This window comes from Chiloscyllium punctatum, chromosome 22, assembly GCF_047496795.1.
Source record: "Chiloscyllium punctatum isolate Juve2018m chromosome 22, sChiPun1.3, whole genome shotgun sequence".
NCBI lineage: Eukaryota > Metazoa > Chordata > Chondrichthyes > Orectolobiformes > Hemiscylliidae > Chiloscyllium > Chiloscyllium punctatum.
The window spans coordinates 25,429,618-25,450,732 of NC_092760.1; the positions used below are offsets into that span (position 1 = coordinate 25,429,618).

General features: G+C 41.9%; 1 protein-coding gene across 3 annotated transcripts in view; it reads right to left on the reverse strand.

Annotated features, from left to right (window-relative positions):
• Positions 1-1,145: 1,145 nt before the first annotated feature.
• Positions 1,146-21,115, reverse strand: part of LOC140493461 (oxysterols receptor LXR-alpha-like) — a 70,116-nt gene continuing 50,146 nt past the window's right edge. For all 3 annotated transcript variants that reach the window (XM_072591908.1, XM_072591909.1, XM_072591907.1), the window contains exons 6-10: positions 12,262-12,441; positions 7,436-7,535; positions 5,237-5,350; positions 3,777-3,871; positions 1,146-1,936 (exon numbers count right to left, since the gene is read on the reverse strand). In XM_072591908.1, the coding sequence (XP_072448009.1) occupies positions 1,790-1,936; positions 3,777-3,871; positions 5,237-5,350; positions 7,436-7,535; positions 12,262-12,441 (636 nt within the window). In that variant the 3' untranslated portion in view covers positions 1,146-1,789. The remainder of the gene's footprint in view (positions 1,937-3,776; positions 3,872-5,236; positions 5,351-7,435; positions 7,536-12,261; positions 12,442-21,115) is intronic.

Genomic DNA, 21,115 nt, shown 5'->3' on the forward strand with positions numbered 1-21,115 from the left:
GTCTCCAGAGAACAAAGTCTCACTCGATCCAGCCTCTCCTTGTAACTCAAACCTTCCGGTCTTGATAACATCCTTGTAAATGTTTTTTGCATCTTTCCAATTTAATAACATACTTCTTAGAGCAGAATTGTACACAGTACTGCAAATGTGACCTCATCAATGTTTTCTACAGCCGTAACATGACATCCTGATCCCTGTACTCAATGCTCGGACCGATGACAGCAACTGTGCCAAATACCTTCTTCACCATCCTGTCTACTTGTGACAGCACTTTCAAGAAACAATGTACCTACACCACTAGGTCTTTCTGTTCGACAACACTCCTCAGTGCCCTACCATTAAATGTATCAGTCTTGCCCTTGTTTGTCTCATCAAAATGTAAAACCTCACAGTTGTCTGCATTAAACTCCACCTACCATTCCTTAGCCTACTTGATAGGAACAACATGTATCGACATCTACTCCATCCACCACTGATATTCAGGAGTAGCAGCATGTACTATAAGTTGCACTGCAGAAAGTTATGTAAGTTCCTCAGGCAACACCTTTCAAAACTTTGACGCTGCCATGCAGAAGGACACGTGTAGCAGATACATGGGAACACCATCACCTTCAGGTTCCCCTTCAAGCCACTCACCATTGTGACTTGGAAATATATCACTGTTTCTTCATTGTCACAGTGTCAAAATCCTGGAACTTTCCCCTGAGAGCATTGTGGGTCTACCAACAGCCCATGGACTTCAACAGTTCAAAAAGGCAGCTCACCACTATCTTCTCAAAGGCCCAGCCAACAATGTCCACATCACACAAATGAATACAAAATGTCAGAGACAGAGACACTGCAAAGCGGATAACCACTCAGAGACATTGTGAAACAGATACCAGTCAAAGATAGATTTTGTAAAGCACATACCAGTCAGAAACAGGGACACTGTGAAATAGATAACAAAGACAGAGGCACTATAAAAAGATACTAGGCAGAAACACTGTACTTGACAGCTGATTTGCAATGCGCAATGATTCCAACAGCATGGTTTCAATTCCCCCATCTGATGAAGTTTCTGTGAAGGTCTCTCCCTCCAACATTATCTGAGGCATAGTGACCCACAAGTTAAACCACCATCTCTTTATGTAATGAGACAGCAGCCCAATGGTCCGGTTGGACTTTGGAAACTTTTAAACAGGTTTCAGTCAGAAACACTGTAAAACAGATAATCAGTCTGAGTGAGCTTTCAAGTTGGTTTTAGTGCATTATTATAAATCAATGGCTCCATATAAAGCTGGATTGTGGCACATTCTGACCTTGGTTAGTTGGCAGTATATCACTTGGTAACACTGGCCCGCGCAACAGTTTCTCTGCTCCCTCACTGTCCTGCTGCTCACTGGCAAACATGAGCCTGGCTCTCAGTTTGGGGACTGTAGTTTTTGACAGGGAAATGAAGAGCCGGTTCCCCTATTCCTTTCACAAATTCTGTCCATCACTACATTCAAACAAGACTGTGCCTTAGAGATCCGTTCTGTGAACATGGACAGAGACAGTCAGTTACCATATGGTTAACACGTTAAAACATCAAATCAATCGTAAAATGGAATCGTCCTAGATTTAACACAGGAAATCCCCTTAAAATGTCTCTAAACATGGGGTATTGCATTGACGATTGCAGTTGGAACTCTTAATAACTCTGTCAGTGAACGTCCTTGTCTGCTCTCATTCCCACCAAAAGAAGTTCTGTCCAATTTGACAGTCTGTCTGTTTCCGTGAGCTGGACTCTGCACGGAAAACTCCGGGGTTATTCATGCATGTCCCAGATTTCTGACAGGAGAGGAGGCAATTTTTTATCCTGAAGTCGTAATGCAAAGACTTGCTCGGAATGGACACTGCTCAGAGTCCGCAAAGAGACGAGCTTCATCAGCATGCGAGGGAACATCAACTGATCCTATAGAGAGAGACAGGAGGAAGAGGATATGTCAGTGCACCATTTAATTTGATTTGAACTCACTGAACAAAAGGCACCCTCATATTCGGGTGGGCCTTATCTTAAAGATTTAGATATCATCATGAAATCAATACGGAAAATGCTGAAATTACCCAGGGGGCCAGGTAATATCTGTGGAGAGGGAAATAGAGTCAACATTCCAGATTGTGACCTTTGAACAGTTCCCACAGGTCACGGGACTGAAACATGTACTCTTGTTACTCATTCCACAATTACCAGCCCTGAGAATTTCCAAAATTTTCTGTTTTGATTTCAAACTTCCAGACTCCATAGGGTTTAGTGTTTGTTTTGTTATTGAAACACTGCACCAGGGTCAAAGGGAAAGTTATAGTGTCCCAGTAAATTTTAACAGGATCTTGATGCAAATCTGCTATCATTCGGGGAGAAATAGCAAAGTCGAGACAAAGCAGGGCACATGCAGTTTGGGAACCCGTGAGGGGGTTAGCAGGGAAGGGTGAGCACCTTGCATAGAAACTACAGTAGTCCCTTTGGGAAGTAAAGGACTGTTGGGGAGCATTTTTCACTTTACAATGCATCTTTAACAGCACTGATTAGATCTGACTGATTGTTGGCAAATGTCTCAGACCTTGTAAAGATGATCTGTTTCACTGTGTAGAACGTGAGAAAGGGTGGATTAAATTATGGAACTAGGAGATCAAACTCACAAATATTAGAAGTATGGGGCGGCATGGTGGCTCAGTGGTTAGCACTGCTGCCTCACAGTGCCAGGGACCAGACTGTGTGTGGAGTTTGCACATTCTCCCCGTGTCTGCATGGGTTTCCTCTGGGTGCTCTGGTCTCCTCTCACAATCCAAAGATGTGCAGGTCAAGTGAATTGGCCATGCTTGGTTGCCCATAGTGTTCAGGGGATGAGTAGGTTAGGTGCGTTAGTGAGGGGTAATTAGTAGGGGAATGAGTCTGGGTAGGTTACTCTTTGGAGGGTCAATGTGGACTTGTTAGGCCAAATGGCCTGTTTCTACACTAAGAATTCATCCACAGGGATTCTAAGAATAAAGATGGGGAAAGTAAGTAAGCAAGCCATGATGTGGAGGTGCCAGTGTTGGACTGATGTGGTCAAAGTTAAAAATCACACAACACCAGGCTATAGTCCAAAAGTTTATTTGGAAATACAAGCTTTTGGAAAGTAAGTGTAGGAATTAAATTTTCAGCAATGTGAAGGTCAGTTCAGAGTTTAAGAAAAGCGATGAACACGTAATGAAGACTGGGAGTCCCCAGCAGGGAGTACATATTAGGTCTACATCATTCTACAAAATCTCCATTGTTACTTATTTATACATGCTCATAAATACCAAGAGTGAAGATGGAGGCATCCCAGGGTGGGTGGGCACTTTATAAAGCCAAACAAAATTGAAATGGTTAACAAAAACCAGAAGAATTGCAGATGCTATAAATCAGAAACAAAAACAGAAAATGCCAGAAAAGCTCAGCAGGTTTGGCAACATCTGTGAAGACAAGTCAGTGTTAACGTTCCAGCTCCAGTGACTCTTCCTCTGAAAGGGTCACTCAACCTGAAACATTAACTCTGATTTCTGTCCACAAGTGCTCCAGACCTGCTGAGCTTTTCCAGCAATTCCTGTTTTTGTTTAAATAGTTAATGTTAGCCTTCACCACACCCAAGTTCATGTGCACTTTGAAATATGCAGGGTTAGGGATTCTCTCAGCATTATAAGAAACAAATTTATTCTTCTAATGAATGCTGAAGAGAGATGAAATGGAGAGGAGAAAGCTGAATCCAGTGGCCAGGTCACTCATTACTCACAGTTGGTCTCTTGATCCGGGTGTAGGAATGAAGAGCCTCCACGTAAGGCTGTTGCAGCCTTTCCACCAGCTCATGGTCTTCAACATTTGGGCGGTCTGGGAAAAAAACAATTCGATATCAGATGACCTCAGAACAGTATCATTAACTTAACTATCAGCAGAATGGACACTCAGCACAAACACTTGGAACTGCAGCTGTGTCGATAATGTGAGACACACCCAGTTTTAATGAACCCATAGTGTCAAGGATTCTGAACCTAAGGGTAATAATCGCTTCAATATTCCATCTCTCCAACCTCCACCACCAAAAGCAACAAGGGCAGCAGGTGCGTGGGGACACCACAACTTGCAAGTTCCCCTCTAAGTTATTCACCTTTCTGACATAGAAATATATTGCTTCACCTTCAGTGTCACTGGGTCAAAATACTGGACCTCCCACCCTAACAGCATTGTGAGCCAACCTACACACCAAAGACTGTGATGGTTCAAGAAGGCAGCTCACCACCACATTCTCAAGGGCATTCAGAGTTGGGCAATAAATGCTGGCACAGTCAGAGATGACCACATCCTGTGCACAAATGAAAGAAACAAAACCAGCCAATAGAAATTGCTAAGGTTTCCAAAAAGCCAAGATTAGAAAGGACACAAGAGGAGTCATCTAACTACGAATTATCTCCTAGAGTTAAATTCTGATTGAAATTTGACTATCTGCTGGAATTGAGTCAGTTACATATTTGATCTCTTTTGTTACTGATTGAACTATAAAGATAGAAAATGCACATGTAACAACCTTGCTTGAGCTCTTCCTTCTGAAACCTCTGTTAACAGTCAGAATATACAAACATGGAGCAGTTGTAGGCCATTCAGTCCTCAAGCCTGCTGCACCATTCAATAGGATCATGTGGATATACAGATGCAGTCTGCGGGGGATTTTCAACTGACCATCCAGGAGTAAAACTAGACTCACATTACAACCAATTTGAATGCTTAGAAACCCAAATGAATTTTATTGTGATCAATTTCATTCAATAAAATATGCTTGAGGTGTTGATTCAGGCTTGGTATTCTGACAAGGAGTTAGTGTAAGATTGTACTGTCTGCATTTTTAGATCACAATGACGTCTTCCAAAAGAATGTAATCTGCCATATTATTTCACAATTTTATTTATCTGTAACTTTCACAATCTACTGGTGTTCATTCAATCCCATTAGCAAGTGTCAGTGCCTTCCTTCCTTCAGAGAACATACAGTGCTGATCATGGGGAAATCCTAGCTTCAGTGTTTAAACAGTAAGACATATCTGCTTATCATTGTTGTAGAAGGACCATTGGGCAATCATGCAGAATTCAATGGGAGAGATGAGTTCATTTTAGAGTTGTAGCGACATTAAAAAGCAATGTAGACAGCAGGCAGTCAATGTGATAAGATTCTTTAATTGATCAAATGCTCAAGACAGTTTACCTGCTGAGAAGAGACTGATAGCAATGAGGAGAGCGTATTCTGCATCATCCAACTGGAGATCATTCATGCCCTTTGAAAACTCAAAGATGGGATTGATAAACTCAAACTGTAATCCTAGACAAAGAAGACATGGAGAAAGGAAATCATACAGAGTATTGGAAATCATACAGAGTGCACTGTATATCTGATCATCACACTGAGATCATAATGAGAACCTATAAGACATAGGAGCAAAAAATTAGGCCATTCAGCCCATCGAGTCTACTCCACCATTCAATCATGGCTGATAAGTTTCTCAACCCCATTCTCCTGCTTTCTCCCTGTAACCCTTGATCCCCTTGATACTCAAGGACCTATCTACCCCAGTCTTAAATATACTCAATGACCTGGCCTCCACAGCCTTCTGTGGCAATGAATTCCATAGATTCCCCACTCGCTGGCTGAAGAAGTTTCTCCTTATCTCTGTTCTAAAAGGTCTTCCCTTTATTCTCAGGCTGTGTGCTCGGGTCCTCGTCTCTCCTGCCAATGGAAACATCTTCCCAACATCTACTCTGTCCAGGCCACTCAGTATTCTGTATGTTTCAATTAGATCCCCCACCCCCATCCTTCTAAACTCCATTGAGTATAAACCCAGAGTCCTCAAACATTCCTCATATGTTAAGCTTTTTATTCCTGGCACCATTCTTGTGAACCTCCTCTGAACATGCTCCAGGGCCAGTACATCCTTCCTGAGATATGGGGCCCAGAACTGCTTACAATACTCCAAATGTGGTCTGACCAGAGCCTTAGAGAGGCTCAGAAGTACATCTCTGCTTTTATATTCAAGTTCTCTCAAAATAAGTGCCATCATTGCATTTGCCTTCCTAACTACTGACTCAATCTGCAAGTTTACCTTGAGAAAGTCCTGGACAGAATTCCCAAGTCTCTTTGCACTTCTGACTTCTGAATTTTCTCCCCATTTAGAAAACAGTCCATGCCTCTATTCTTCCTACCAAATTGCATGATCTCACACTTTGCCATCTACCACTTGTTTGCCCACCCTCCTAACCTGTCCAAAGCTTTCTGCAGTCTCCCCGCCTCTTCAATGCTACCTATCTTTGTATCATTTGCAAACTTAGCCAGAATGCCTTCACTTCATTCATCTAGCTCATTAATGTATAAAGTGAAAAATTGTGGTCCCAACACTGAGCTTTGTGGAACACCACTTGTCATCCCAGTCCACTCTCCATCCAGGAGAAAGTGAGGATGGCAGATGCTGAGGATCAGAATGGAAGACTGTGGTGTTGGAAAAGGAATCCTGATGAAGAGCTGATGCTCGAAACATTGACTCACCTGCTCCTTGAATGCTGCCTGACCAGCTGTGCTTTTTCAGCACAACCCTCTTCCATTCTGCAACGAATCAGCATTCAAGGATCAGAATGGGATCTCAGTCCACTATATATCCAATCATCACACAGGGTTCAGAATGGGATCCCAATCCACTCTATATCCAATCATTACACAGGGCTTTTTAGATTAGATTCCCCACAGTATGGAAGCAGCCCTTCAGCCCAACAAGTCCATACCAACCCTCCAAAGGGTAACCCACCCAGTCCCATTTCCAATGGTTCAGAATGGGATCCCAATCCACTCTATATCCAAACATTATACAGGGATCAGAATGGAATCCCAGTCTACTGTATATCAAACTATAATACAAGGAGGTTTGACCATAGAGCTGGTTGGATGGCCTCCATCCACTATTACTCATAAAATCTGAGCCAGCTCCTTTATATTCAGTGAGAGTCCCTTTGAACCGAGCACTAGGTCAAGCTGCCAAGGAGGGGATTGCTGAAAAGCTTCTTATCTCATGACAACTCTCATTAATATCGTGTTGTTAATGACAGGCTCTGGAACCTCTTGCCAGACTTTAAATGATGTGCCAAATTTCTTTAACCAAAAGATTCAGAGAGCACAGGAAAGTGTTGTTTTATTAGTCTTGCTTCCTGCTTTACTCGAGATGCGCTGTTTATAAAATCTGTACAACGGATTTTTGCAAGTCACGATTGAATCTGCCACCACTGCACTTTGCAGGCAGTGTGAAAGAGAAAGTCACTTGCTGACATGGCAGAACAGGTTTCTGCAGTCAATATGGCCCCTACAATGGTACAATATTGTAACAGCACAACCAGGGAAAATGATCAGACAAATGTCACCCACCCGCCCTGGCAAAGTCCTCTTTGTTGTAACTGACATCTTTCAGAAAAGTGATGCCCTGGATCTCTGGATCATACCTTCGAGATGTTTCCAACAGCATGATCTTAATAAGAGCAGAAAAAAGAAATCACAAAACAAGTTCTAAACTCAGACACGGATTTACCACCTGACAATAGTGATGACTGTCATAAACACAGTATTGGGACAAAATGGCAAAGCAGCTTGAAAATGTCTCCATAATCAGTGATAATCTCAGTGTTAAACACAGAACAGTACGATATAATTCAGTGATTATCCAGCATTAAACACAGCACATGATATAACGTTGGGTAATCTCAATGTTAAACATATGTTAGAATTCAGTGAGAATCTAGGTGTTAAACATGGGACATTATATCTGGACTTAGTGATAATACTAAATGTCAGTATTCAATAATAATCCCAGTGGTAAACACAGGACAGTGTGATATGATTCAATGATAATATCAGTGTTAAACACAGGACAGTGTGATATGATTCAGTAATAATCCTAGTGTTAAACACAGGACAGTGTGATATGATTCAGTAATAATCCTAGTGTTAAACACAGGACAGTGTGATATGATTCAGTGATAATATCAGTGTTAAACACAGGACAGTGTGATATGATTCAGTAATAATCCCAGTGTTAAACACAGGACAGTGTGATATGATTCAGTAATAATCCTAGTGTTAAACACAGGACAGTGTGATATGATTCAGTGATAATCCCAGTGTTAAACACAGGACAGTGTGATATGATTCAGTAATAATCCCAGTGTTAAACACAGGACAGTGTGATATGATTCAGTAATAATCCCAGTGTTAAACACAGGACAGTGTAATATGATTCAGTAATAATCCTAGTGTTAAACACAGGACAGTGTGATATGATTCAGTAATAATCCTAGTGTTAAACACAGGACAGTGTGATATGATTCAGTAATAATCCCAATATTAAACACAGGACAGTGTGATATGATTCAGTAATAATCCCAGTGTTAAACACAGGACAGTGTGATATGATTCAGTAATAATCCTAGTGTTAAACACAGGACAGTGTGATATGATTCAGTGATAATCCCAGTGTTAAACACAGGACAGTGTGATATGATTCAGTGATAATATCAGTGTTAAACACAGGACAGTGTGATATGATTCAGTAATAATCCCAGTGTTAAACACAGGACAGTGTGATATGATTCAGTGATAATATCAGTGTTAAACACAGGACAGTGTGATATGATTCAGTGATAATATCAGTGTTAAACACAGGACAGTGTGATATGATTCAGTAATAATCCCAGTGTTAAACACAGGACAGTGTGATATGATTCAGTAATAATCCTAGTGTTAAACACAGGACAGTGTGATATGATTCAGTGATAATATCAGTGTTAAACACAGGACAGTGTGATATGATTCAGTAATAATCCCAGTGTTAAACACAGGACAGTGTGATATGATTCAGTAATAATCCTAGTGTTAAACACAGGACAGTGTGATATGATTCAGTAATAATCCTAGTGTAAAACACAGGACAGTGTGATATGATTCAGTGATAATATCAGTGTTAAACACAGGACAGTGTGATATGATTCAGTAATAATCCTAGTGTTAAACACAGGACAGTGTGATATGATTCAGTAATAATCCTAGTGTTAAACACAGGACAGTGTGATATGATTCAGTGATAATATCAGTGTTAAACACAGGACAGTGTGATATGATTCAGTAATAATCCCAGTGTTAAACACAGGACAGTATGATATGATTCAGTGATAATATCAGTGTTAAACACAGGACAGTGTGATATGATTCAGTAATAATCCCAGTGTTAAACACAGGACAGTGTAATATGATTCAGTAATAATCCCAATATTAAACACAGGACAGTGTGATATGATTCAGTAATAATCCCAGTGTTAAACACAGGACAGTGTGATATGATTCAGTAATAATCCTAGTGTTAAACACAGGACAGTGTGATATGATTCAGTAATAATCCTAGTGTTAAACACAGGACAGTGTGATATGATTCAGTGATAATATCAGTGTTAAACACAGGACAGTGTGATATGATTCAGTAATAATCCTAGTGTTAAACACAGGGCAGTGTGATATGATTCAGTAATAATCCTAGTGTTAAACACAGGACAGTGTGATATGATTCAGTGATAATATCAGTGTTAAACACAGGACAGTGTGATATGATTCAGTAATAATCCCAGTGTTAAACACAGGACAGTATGATATGATTCAGTGATAATATCAGTGTTAAACACAGGACAGTGTGATATGATTCAGTAATAATCCCAGTGTTAAACACAGGACAGTGTGATATGATTCAGTAATAATCCCAGTGTTAAACACAGGACAGTGTGATATGATTCAGTGATAATCCCAGTGTTAAACACAGGACAGTGTGATATGATTCAGTAATAATCCCAGTGTTAAACACAGGACAGTGTGATATGATTCAGTGATAATCCCAGTGTTAAACACAGGACAGTGTGATATGATTCAGTGATAATCCCAGTGTTAAACACAGGACAGTGTGATATGATTTAGTGATAATCCCAGTGTTAAACACAGGATAGTGTGATATGATTCAGTAATAATCCCAATATTAAACACAGGACAGTGTGATATGATTCAGTGATAATCCCAGTGTTAAACACAGGACAGTGTGATATGATTTAGTGATAATCCCAGTGTTAAACACAGGATAGTGTGATACGATTCAGTAATAATCCCAATATTAAACACAGGACAGTGTGATATGATTCAGTAATAATCCTAGTGTTAAACACAGGACAGTGTAATATGATTCAGTGATAATCCCAGTGTTAAACACAGGACAGTGTGATATGATTCAGTAATAATCCCAGTGTTAAACACAGGACAGTGTGATATGATTCAGTAATAATCCTAGTGTTAAACACAGGACAGTGTGATATGATTCAGTGATAATCCCAGTGTTAAACACAGGACAGTGTGATATGATTCAGTAATAATCCTAGTGTTAAACACAGGACAGTGTGATATGATTCAGTAATAATCCTAGTGTTAAACACAGGACAGTGTGATATGATTCAGTGATAATCCCAGTGTTAAACACAGGACAGTGTGATATGATTCAGTAATAATCCTAGTGTTAAACACAGGAGAGTGTGATATGATTCAGTAATAATCCCAGTGTTAAACATAGGACAGTGTGATATGATTCAGTAATAGTCCCAGTGTTAAACACAGGACAGTGTAATATGATTCAGTGATAATCCCAGTGTTAAACACAGGACAGTGTGATATGATTCAGTAATAATCCTAGTGTTAAACACAGGACAGTGTGATATGATTCAGTAATAATCCCAATATTAAACACAGGACAGTGTGATATGATTCAGTGATAATCCCAGTGTTAAACACAGGACAGTGTGATATGATTCAGTGATAATATCAGTGTTAAACACAGGACAGTGTAATATGATTCAGTAATAATCCCAATATTAAACACAGGACAGTGTGATATGATTCAGTGATAATATCAGTGTTAAACACAGGACAGTGTGATATGATTCAGTGATAATATCAGTGTTAAACACAGGACAGTGTGATATGATTCAGTGATAATCCTAGTGTTAAACACAGGACAGTGTGATATGATTCAGTGATAATATCAGTGTTAAACACAGGACAGTGTGATATGATTCAGTAATAATCCCAATATTAAACACAGGACAGTGTGATATGATTCAGTAATAATCCCAGTGTTAAACACAGGACAGTGTGATATGATTCAGTAATAATCCCAATATTAAACACAGGACAGTGTGATATGATTCAGTAATAATCCCAGTGTTAAACACAGGACAGTGTGATATGATTCAGTGATAATATCAGTGTTAAACACAGGACAGTGTGATATGATTCAGTAATAATCCCAATATTAAACACAGGGCAGTGTGATATGATTCAGTAATAATCCCAGTGTTAAACACAGGACAGTGTGATATGATTCAGTAATAATCCTAGTGTTAAACACAGGACAGTGTGATATGATTCAGTAATAATCCCAGTGTTAAACACAGGACAGTGTGATATGATTCAGTAATAATCCCAGTGTTAAACACAGGACAGTGTGATATGATTCAGTGATAATATCAGTGTTAAACACAGGACAGTGTGATATGATTCAGTAATAATCCTAGTGTTAAACACAGGACAGTGTGATATGATTCAGTGATAATATCAGTGTTAAACACAGGACAGTGTGATATGATTCAGTAATAATCCTAGTGTTAAACACAGGACAGTGTGATATGATTCAGTAATAATCCCAGTGTTAAACACAGGACAGTGTGATATGATTCAGTAATAATCCCAATGTTAAACACAGGACAGTGTAATATGATTCAGTAATAATCCTAGTGTTAAACACAGGACAGTGTGATATGATTCAGTGATAATATCAGTGTTAAACACAGGACAGTGTGATATGATTCAGTAATAATCCCAATATTAAACACAGGACAGTGTGATATGATTCAGTGATAATATCAGTGTTAAACACAGGACAGTGTGATATGATTCAGTAATAATCCCAATATTAAACACAGGACAATGTGATACGATTCAGTAATAATCCCAATATTAAACACAGGACAGTGTGATATAATTCAGTGCTAAATAATCTCACTGTTAAACACAGGACCTTTTGCTGAATCCTACACCGATCAGAAAGTTTCTTGGTAAAGTATGAGCATGTTCAAGCAGCAGCTGCTGTAAACCCACTGGAACTGCAAGCTTACCTCAATAGTAGAAGTCTTCAGCAGAGCAATCTGGTCTTCACGGGTGAGGTCCAGGAACCCTGGCAGCTGTTTTGCAAAGTCAACTATTTCCTGAACAGAGATGATTGCCAGTTCAGTGAAGTGTGCAAATCTCTGCTGCCTCATCTCTCGATTGTGCATATCAATGCTCTGTGGCCATGGCTATGGGACAAAGGATGTAAAAAATTGCTGAACACTTCAGAAGGCCAAATAGCATTAAACAACAAGCCCACCAATAAGGTTCAGCCTTAGACCAGTTCCAAAATAGGAAAAATGAAAATCAAATGCAAAACTGAATACTGAACTGAATGGGGGCTATTTGTCAATGAGTTGAAATGGGATCTGGCCCAGCTGGACTTGAATCTAAAATTGACAGGTAAAACAGTAAGTAAGCAATGAGGTAAAAACAATGACTGCAGATGCTGAAAACCAAATACTGGATTAGTGGTGCTGGAAGAGCACAGCAGTTCAGGCAGCATCCAACGAGCAGCGAAATCAACGTTTCGGGCAAAAGCCCTTCATCAGGAATAAAGCTTTGACAAAGGGTCAGTTAGACTCAAAACGTCAGCTCTTTTCTCTCCTTACAGATGCTGCCAGACCTGCTGAGATTTTCCAGCATTTTCTCTTATCGTTTTCATCTTGATATACTTGTAGACTGTTTTGGGATTCTCCATAATCTTGCCTGCCAGTGTTTTCTCATGCTCCCTCTTTGCTCTCCAAATTCCTTTCTTGCATTGTCCCTGCATTTCCTATACTCCTCTAGGGTCACTATTGCTTTGCCCCTGTTGTAACCATTATATGTCTCTCTTTTTCTTTTTATTCGGTCAAAGTATTCCTGGAAATCCAGGATTCTCTTGGCTTATTGCTCCTAATTTCACCCTAAAGGGAAGATGTTGAGCCTGTAACCCCCACCCCCAATACTGTTTTGAATGTATCCCATTGTTCTGCTGTAGCTATACCTTTAAGTAGCTGTTTCCAGTCTATTTCAGCCAGACCCTGCCTTATTTTATTAAATTCTGCCTTACCCCAATCCAAAACCCTCAGACCATCTTTCTCCTTGTCCAAAACAAACTTAAACATACAGTGTTGCTGTTCCTATCACTAAAATGCTCCCCCAGTGCTAGCTCAAATGCCTGTCCAGCTTCAATCCCCAGAATAGGTCCAGCAATTCACCATCCCTTAAAGGAACCCTCAAGTGGTGACGTAAAAAGATTTGTACGGAACATAAATCTGTGTATCAGGAGAACAGGCTCTTCGGCCTACCATTTCTGTGCCAACCACAATGCCATTGTAAACGAATCCCATCTAACTGCACAGTGTACCTCTGTTCCCTGTTTGTCTGTCTAAATGGCTCTTAAAACTTGCTATTCTATCAGCTTGTACCAACTCCCATGGCAGAATTTTTCAGGCACTACCGCCCTCTGTGTAAAAAGCTTTCCCCTCTCACCTTAAACCTATGCCCCCTAGTGTTTGACATTTTCACCCTGGGAAGAAGACTCTGACTTTCCACCCGATCAATACTTCTCATAATTTTACACACTACTATCAGGTCACCCCTCAGCCTCCGACACTCTAGTGAAAACAATCCAAGTTTGTGTAAGCTCTGCTGATTGCTAATACACTCCAGTCAGGCAACACTCTAATAAACCTGTTTTGCACTCTCTCCAAAGCCTCCAAGTCCTTCCTGACTAAAGTTTTGTAGAGTTGCAGCATGACTTGTCAACTTTCATACTCAATGCTGCAACCAATGAAGATAAGCATGCCTTATGCCTTCTTTATCACCTTATCCAATCACATTGCCACTTTCAGGAAACTATGGATTTGCAACCAGAGTTTGCTTTACATATCAATACTCCTGAGGGTCTTGTCATTTACTGTACACTTCCTCTTGCATGTGACCTTCCAAAATACATCACCTCACATTTATCTGGATTAAATTCCATCTGCCATTTCTTTAGCCAATTTTACAATTGATCTATATGCTACTGTATCCTTTGACAACCTTCCTCATTGTCCACAATTCCACCAACATTTGTGTCGTCTTAAACTTACCAATTAGATCTTATTTCCATTTTCATCCAAATCATTTATGTCTATTCCAAACGGGTGGCACGGTGACACAGTGGTTAGCACTGCTGCCTCACAGCGCCAGAGACCCGGGTTCAATTCCTGCCTCAGGCGACTGACTGCGTGGAGTTTGCACGTTCTCCCTGTGTCTGTGTGGGTTTCCTCCCACAGTCCAAAAATGTGCAGGTTAGGTGAATTGGCCATGCTAAATTGCCTGTAGTGTTATGTGCAGGGGTAAATGTAGGTGAATGGGTGTGCTTCGGCCGGTCGGTGTGGACTTGTTTGGCCGAAGGGCCTGTTTCCACGCTATAAGCAATCTAATCTAATCAAACAACAGAGGTCTCAATACTGATCCTAACGGAACAAAACTGGTCACAGATCTCCAGTCAGAAAAGCACATTGCCACTACTACTATATGTCTTCTGTGACCAAGTCAATTTTGTATCCAAATTACCAGCTCACTGTGGATCCCACGTGACCTCATCTTCCGGGATCAGCCTGCCATGAAGGACCTGGTCAACTGCTTTTCTAAAGCCCATGTGGACAACATCCACTGCCCTACCTGCATCAATCACCTTTGTCACTTCCTCAAAAAACTCAATAAAAATTGTGAGACAAGACTTTCTCCACACAAAGCCATGTTAACTACTCTAACTAAGTCCACTGTTTTCCAAATGTGCGTATACGTTTCAAAATGTCTGTCCCCTCTGTCACCTTTATGCTATGATTATGGCAACTTATATTGGAGCTGTTGAAATCCCTGAATACATTTACATTGTTAATTTTACATGCCTGAGTGAATTGATTACATATCTGCTCCTCAATTGCCTGCTGACTGTCTGGGAGCCAGGTAATTAAGAAGGTAAATGGAATATTGTCCTTCATTGCTCAAGGGATGGCGTTTAAAAACAAGGAGGTTATGCTGCAGCCATATAGGGTGCTGGTGAGGACTTAGGCACTTAGAGGGTGCCATAGTGGCTCAGTGGTTAGCATTCCTGCCCCACAGTGCCATGGACCCGGGTTCAATTCCACCCTCAGGTGACTGTCTTTGTGGAGTTTGCACATTCTCTCCGTGTCTGCGTGGGTTTCAACTGGTTTCCTCCCATGGTCCAGAGATGTGCAGGTTAGGCAGATTGGCCATGCTAAATTGCCCATAGTGTGTCGGTGAGGTGGTTTGGTCATGGGAAATACAGGGGTAGGGAGATGGGTCTGGGTGGGATGCTGTTCCGTGTAGACCTGTTGGGCCAAATGGCCTCTTTCCACACTGTAGTGATTCTATGGTTCTACTGTGTACTGCTTTGGTCTCCTTATTTGACTAAGGATGAATTGGCACTGAAGAGGGGGAGAGGAGATTTACTGGGTTGATTCCAGAATTGAGAGGGTTAGCTGATGAGGAAAGATTAACTAGATTGGGACTATACTCACTGGAATTTAGAAGAACGAGGGGGTATTTTACAGAAACATATACAATTATGAAGGGAATATGAAGATAAGATAGAAGCAGGGAGGTTGTTTGCACTGGTGGGTGAAACTAGACCTCGGGGGCATAGCCTCAAAATAAATGGAGCAGATTTTGGACTGAGCTGAGGAGGAACTTCATCTCCCAAAGGATTGTGAATCTGTGGAATTCCCTGCTCAGTGAAGCAGTTGAGGCAACCTCGGTGAATGTTTTTAAGACAAAGATAGATAGGTTTTTGAACAGTTAAAGAAATAAAAGGTTATGGTGAGTGGGCAGGTGAGTGGAGCTGAACTCACGAAAAGATCAGCCATGACCTTAATGAATGGCAGAGCAGGCTCGTTGAATCAGATGGCCTACTCCAGCTCCTATTTCCTATATTCATACATAGATCTCTATGATCCTACAAACCACGATTTTTGTTAGAAAATCTAGAACTAGGGGTCAGAGTTTAAGAATAAGCGGTCATCATTTTGAAATAACTCTTCAGAGGCCAGCATCCCGTCACCAATCATTTTTATTTACAGATGCATCGCCTTTTGACAATAGCACTGTCTCTCACTGGGTCACAAATTCAGTATCTCAATATCTTTGACATTCACTATTTTATGTCAGCCAGGTCTCCCTGATTGGACCAGATTAACAGCCCCAATCAGGGAAATCATATTCTATGAGGTCCAACTGATCGACGTCATTGCAATCACTACAGTTTAAAACAGACTGTTTTTCTCTGAGAGGTTCTGAGCCTACCTGAAAAGGCACAGGATGCAGAAACTTTAAGAATATTGAAGGCGGAGGTAGACAGATTCTTGATTCCCAAATGAATGAAAGATTATTGGGGATATATAGGAATGTGGAGCTGAGGTTAAAATCAAATAGCAATAATCTTATTGAATGGGAGAGTAGGCTTGAAGGGCCTACACTTGTTCCTTGTTAGTATATTCATAACATGTTTATTGACACCCAGTTTATGTTCTGCCAGCTCCTGACCTCATTACAGGCTTGGTTCAAACATGAGCAAAAGAACCAAACTCAAGAGAGGTGGTGAGGGTAAGTGCCTTTGGCTGACTGTCCTTGAGCAGTGAGATTAAAAGGAGCAGCAAGCAGGGGGGAGGTCCCAGAAACAAACAGGTGAATCTGTGATGGACTCAGGAGCAGCAGCAGTGAGACAAAAATGAGCAGCGAGGTTAGAAGAGTTCCAGAAGCAGACAGGCGGATGGGGGAGGTTCTGGGGAAACATTAACTTTGATTTCTCTTCACAAATGCTGCCAGGTCTGCTGAATTTTTCCAGCAACTTCTGTTTTTAAGACTGATGCGGGTGGGGCGGGGAGCTGTTTGGGATTTGGAGGCAGTAAGGTTAAAAGGAGCAGCAAGTGTGGAGATGTCCCAGAAGCAGACAGGGAAACTATGGGACTCAGGTGTGGAGGCAGTGAGATTAAAGAGAAAATATAAACAAAGTTCCACATTCTAATTAGTTAAGATATATCTGGGGTGCTCAGGTCCGTGATTTACACGTCCTGCACTGTGGAGGAAATCCTGCCGCTCTGAAAGACCAATGTGCAGGAGGAACCTCCAACTGGAGCAACCCGAGCTCCAGGTTTTGGAAACTGAGCACCAGCTGGGGGGCGGGGTGAGGGGGGAAACAACATTGTATTCATGAGGCTGAGAAATGTTTAGATAGCATATTTCAGGACGTGGTCACCCTGCAGGTTAAGGAAGGTCAGGCAGAAGGGGATTGGGTGACTGCCAAACAGAGGTCAGGACTGGGCAGGTAGTGAAGGAATTCCTGAGTGCTCTTTGCTTACAAACTGTTTTTGCGACCTTGGAAAACAATGAGAGTGTTGGTTCATCTGTGGATACCAACCAGAGCCAAGGCCACTGTGGGCAGTTAGATGCTCAGGAGGGGAGGAAGAAGTGTTAAAAGGCTTGAACATATTTACAATGGTTTCACAGAACGTAGGACATAGAACAATACAGCACAGTTCAGGCCCTTCGGCCCATGATGTTATGCTGAGACTTTATCTTAATCTAAGATCAACCTAACCTACACACCCCTCAATTTAACTTTGATTTCTCTTCACAGATGCTGCCAGATCTGCTGAATGTTTCCAACTGCACTTGTCCAACAGTCATTTAAATGTCCCTAATGTATCTGACTCCATTACCCCTGCTGGCAGTGCATTCCATACAATCACCACTCTCTGTGTAAAGAATCTACCTCTGCCATCTCCCCTAAACCTTCCTCCAATCACCTTAAAATTCTGACCCCTCATGACAGCCATTTCTGTCCTGGAGAAAGGTCTCTGGCTATCTATCTATGCCTGCCATTACCTTGTAAACCTCTATCAAGTCACTTCTCTTCCTTCTACTCTCCAGTGTGAAAAGCCCTAGCTCACTCAACCTTTCTTCATAAGACAAGCCCTGTAATGTGGGCAGCACCCTGGTAAATCTCCTCTGCACCCTCTCTAAAGCATCTACATCCTTCATATAATGAGGCCACCACAACTGGACACAATATTCTAAATGTTGTCTAACCAGGGTTTTATAGAGCTGCAACAAAACCTCACGGCTCTTAAACTCAATCCTCCCGTTAATGAAAGCCAAAACACTATATGCCTTCTTAACAATCCTATCAACTTGTGTGGGAACTTTGAGAGATCTTTGTATGTGGGCCCCAGATCTGGCAGTTCCTCCACACTGCCAAGAATCCTGCCTTTAACCCTGTATTCAGCATTCAAATTCAACCTTCCAAAATGAATCACTTCGCATTTATGCAGGTTGAACTCCATCTGTCACTTCTCAGCCCAGCTCTGCATCCTGTTAACGTCTTGATGTAGCCTGCAACAGCCCTCAACACTATCTACAACACCACTGACCTTTGTGTTAATGACACACCCTTCCACTTCTTCATCCAAGTCATTTATAAAAACCACAAAGAGCAGAGGCCCAAGAACAGATCCCGGTGGGACACCACTGGTCACTGACCTCCAGGCAAAATACTTTCCATCTACTACCACACGCTGTCTTCTTTCGGCCAACCAGTTCTGTATCCAGACAGCCAAATTTTCCTTTATCCCATACTTCCTAACTTTCTGAATGAGCCTCCATGGGGAACCTTCTCAAATGCCTTACTGAAATGCACATACATCGCATCGACTGCTCGACCTTCATCAACTTGTCTCATCACATCCTCAAAGAACTCAATAAGGCTGGTGAGGCATGACTTTAACTAAACTATGTTTTTACAAATAGTCATAAATCCTATCTTTCAGAATCCTTTCTTACCTTGCTTACCACAAACGTAAGACTGACTGGTCTGTAATTCCCAGGTATTTCCCTATTCCCTTTCTTGAACAGAGGAACAACATTCGCCTCCCTACAATCATCCAGTACAACTCCCGTGGAGAGTGAAGATGCAAACATCATCGCCAGAGACACAGCAATTTCATTCCTTGCTTCCCGTAGTAACCTTGGATATATTGGGTCTGGCCCTGGGGTCTTATCTATCTTGATGCTTCCCAGAATATCCAACACATTGACTTTCTTAATATCAATATGTTCAAGCCTATTAACCTGGTCCACAGTGTTTTCACTATCAACAAGGTTCCTCTCTCCAGTGAATACTGAAGCAAAAAACTCATTTAGGGCTTCCCCTACCTCTTCAGACTACAGACACAAGTTCCCTCCACTATCCCTGATCAGCCCTACCCTCTCTCTGATCATTCTCTTATTCCTCATGTAAGTGGAATGCCTTTGGGTTTCCCTAATCCTTCCCGCCAAGACTTTCTCGTGCCCCCCCCCCCCCAGTCCATTTTAGAGTTGTTTCCTAGCTACTCTGTAATCCTTTAAAGCTGTGCGAGATCCTTGCTTCCTCAGCCTTAAGTAAGGCTGAGGGGGGGGGGGGGGGGGGGCGGGTGGGGGGAGCGGTTCTGTAGAAAACCCACCAATAAAGGGACTGCTCCTTTCCTGTTACTGCCTTCCATCCATACTGACTCAGTAGACAAACCTTCTAACAATCTCCTTTTCTGCAGCTGTATACACTCTCTAATTAACAATGATACTCTCCCTCCTCTTTGACCCCCCCCACCCCGCCAAACTTTTTAAAAGATCTAAACCCTGGAACATTCAGCAACCATTCCTGCCCCTGTGAAATCCATGTCTCCGTTATGGCCACAACATCATAGTTCCAAGTACTGATCCATGCTCTAAATTCATCACTCTGATTCCTGACACTCCTTGTATTGAAACAGACATACATTAACCCATCCCTTTGCTCTATCAATTGTATATGTTTCCCGAAAGACTCTCTGCAGTCTATTTCTGCCTGTTCAACCTACCCTCTCCTCTGACCTGTATGTCTGGTTCCCATCCCCCTGTCAAACTAGTTTAAACCCTTCCAAAGTGCTCTAGCAAATCTCCCACCCAGGACATTGGTGCCCCTCCAGTTTAAGTGCAGCCTGTCCTTCATATACAGGTCCCACCTTCCCCAGAAGTACCCCAATGATCTACATATCTGAAGCCCTTCCCCCTGAACCAGCCCAGTAGCCACGTGTTTAGCTACACTCACTCCCTGTTCCTCATCTCACTGGCACGTGGCACCAGTAGTAACCTTGAAATTACTACTCTGCTCCTTGTGCTTTTTAGCTTCCAACCTGACTCCCTGAAATCACTGTTTAGATCCTCATCCCTTTTCCTAGCTATGTCATTGATGGCAATGTGCGCCACAACTTCTGAATGCTCACCCTCCCCTTTCAGCATCCTGTAGACTCGATCAGAGACATCCTGAACCCTGGCACCTGGGAGGCAACATACCTTCCAGGAGTCCCGTTCGTGACCACAGAATCTCCTGTCCATTCCTCTAAGTGCGGAGTCTTCTACCACTAGCTCTTTTCTAATCTCCCCATTTCCCTTCTGAGCCCGGAGCTGAGCTCAGTGCCTGAGACCTGGTCACTATGGCTTTCCCCAGTAGGTCACTCCCCCACAACAGTATCCAAAATGGTATACTTATTATTGAGGGGAACAGCCGCAGGGGATCCCTGCACTATCTGCCTGTCCCCTTTTCGTCCTCTGACTGTAACCCATCTATTTTTTTCCTGTACTACCTCCCTGTAACTCCTCTCTATTACCCCCTCTGCCTCGCGAATGATTCAAAGTTCATCCAGCTCCAGCTCCAGTTCCCTAACACAATTCCGAGGATCTGGAGTTGGGTGCACTTCCCACACATGAAGTCAGTGGGGACACTAGTGGTGACCCTTACCTCCCACATCCTACAGGAGGTGCATGCAACTGCCCTAACTGTCCATTCCCACTGTT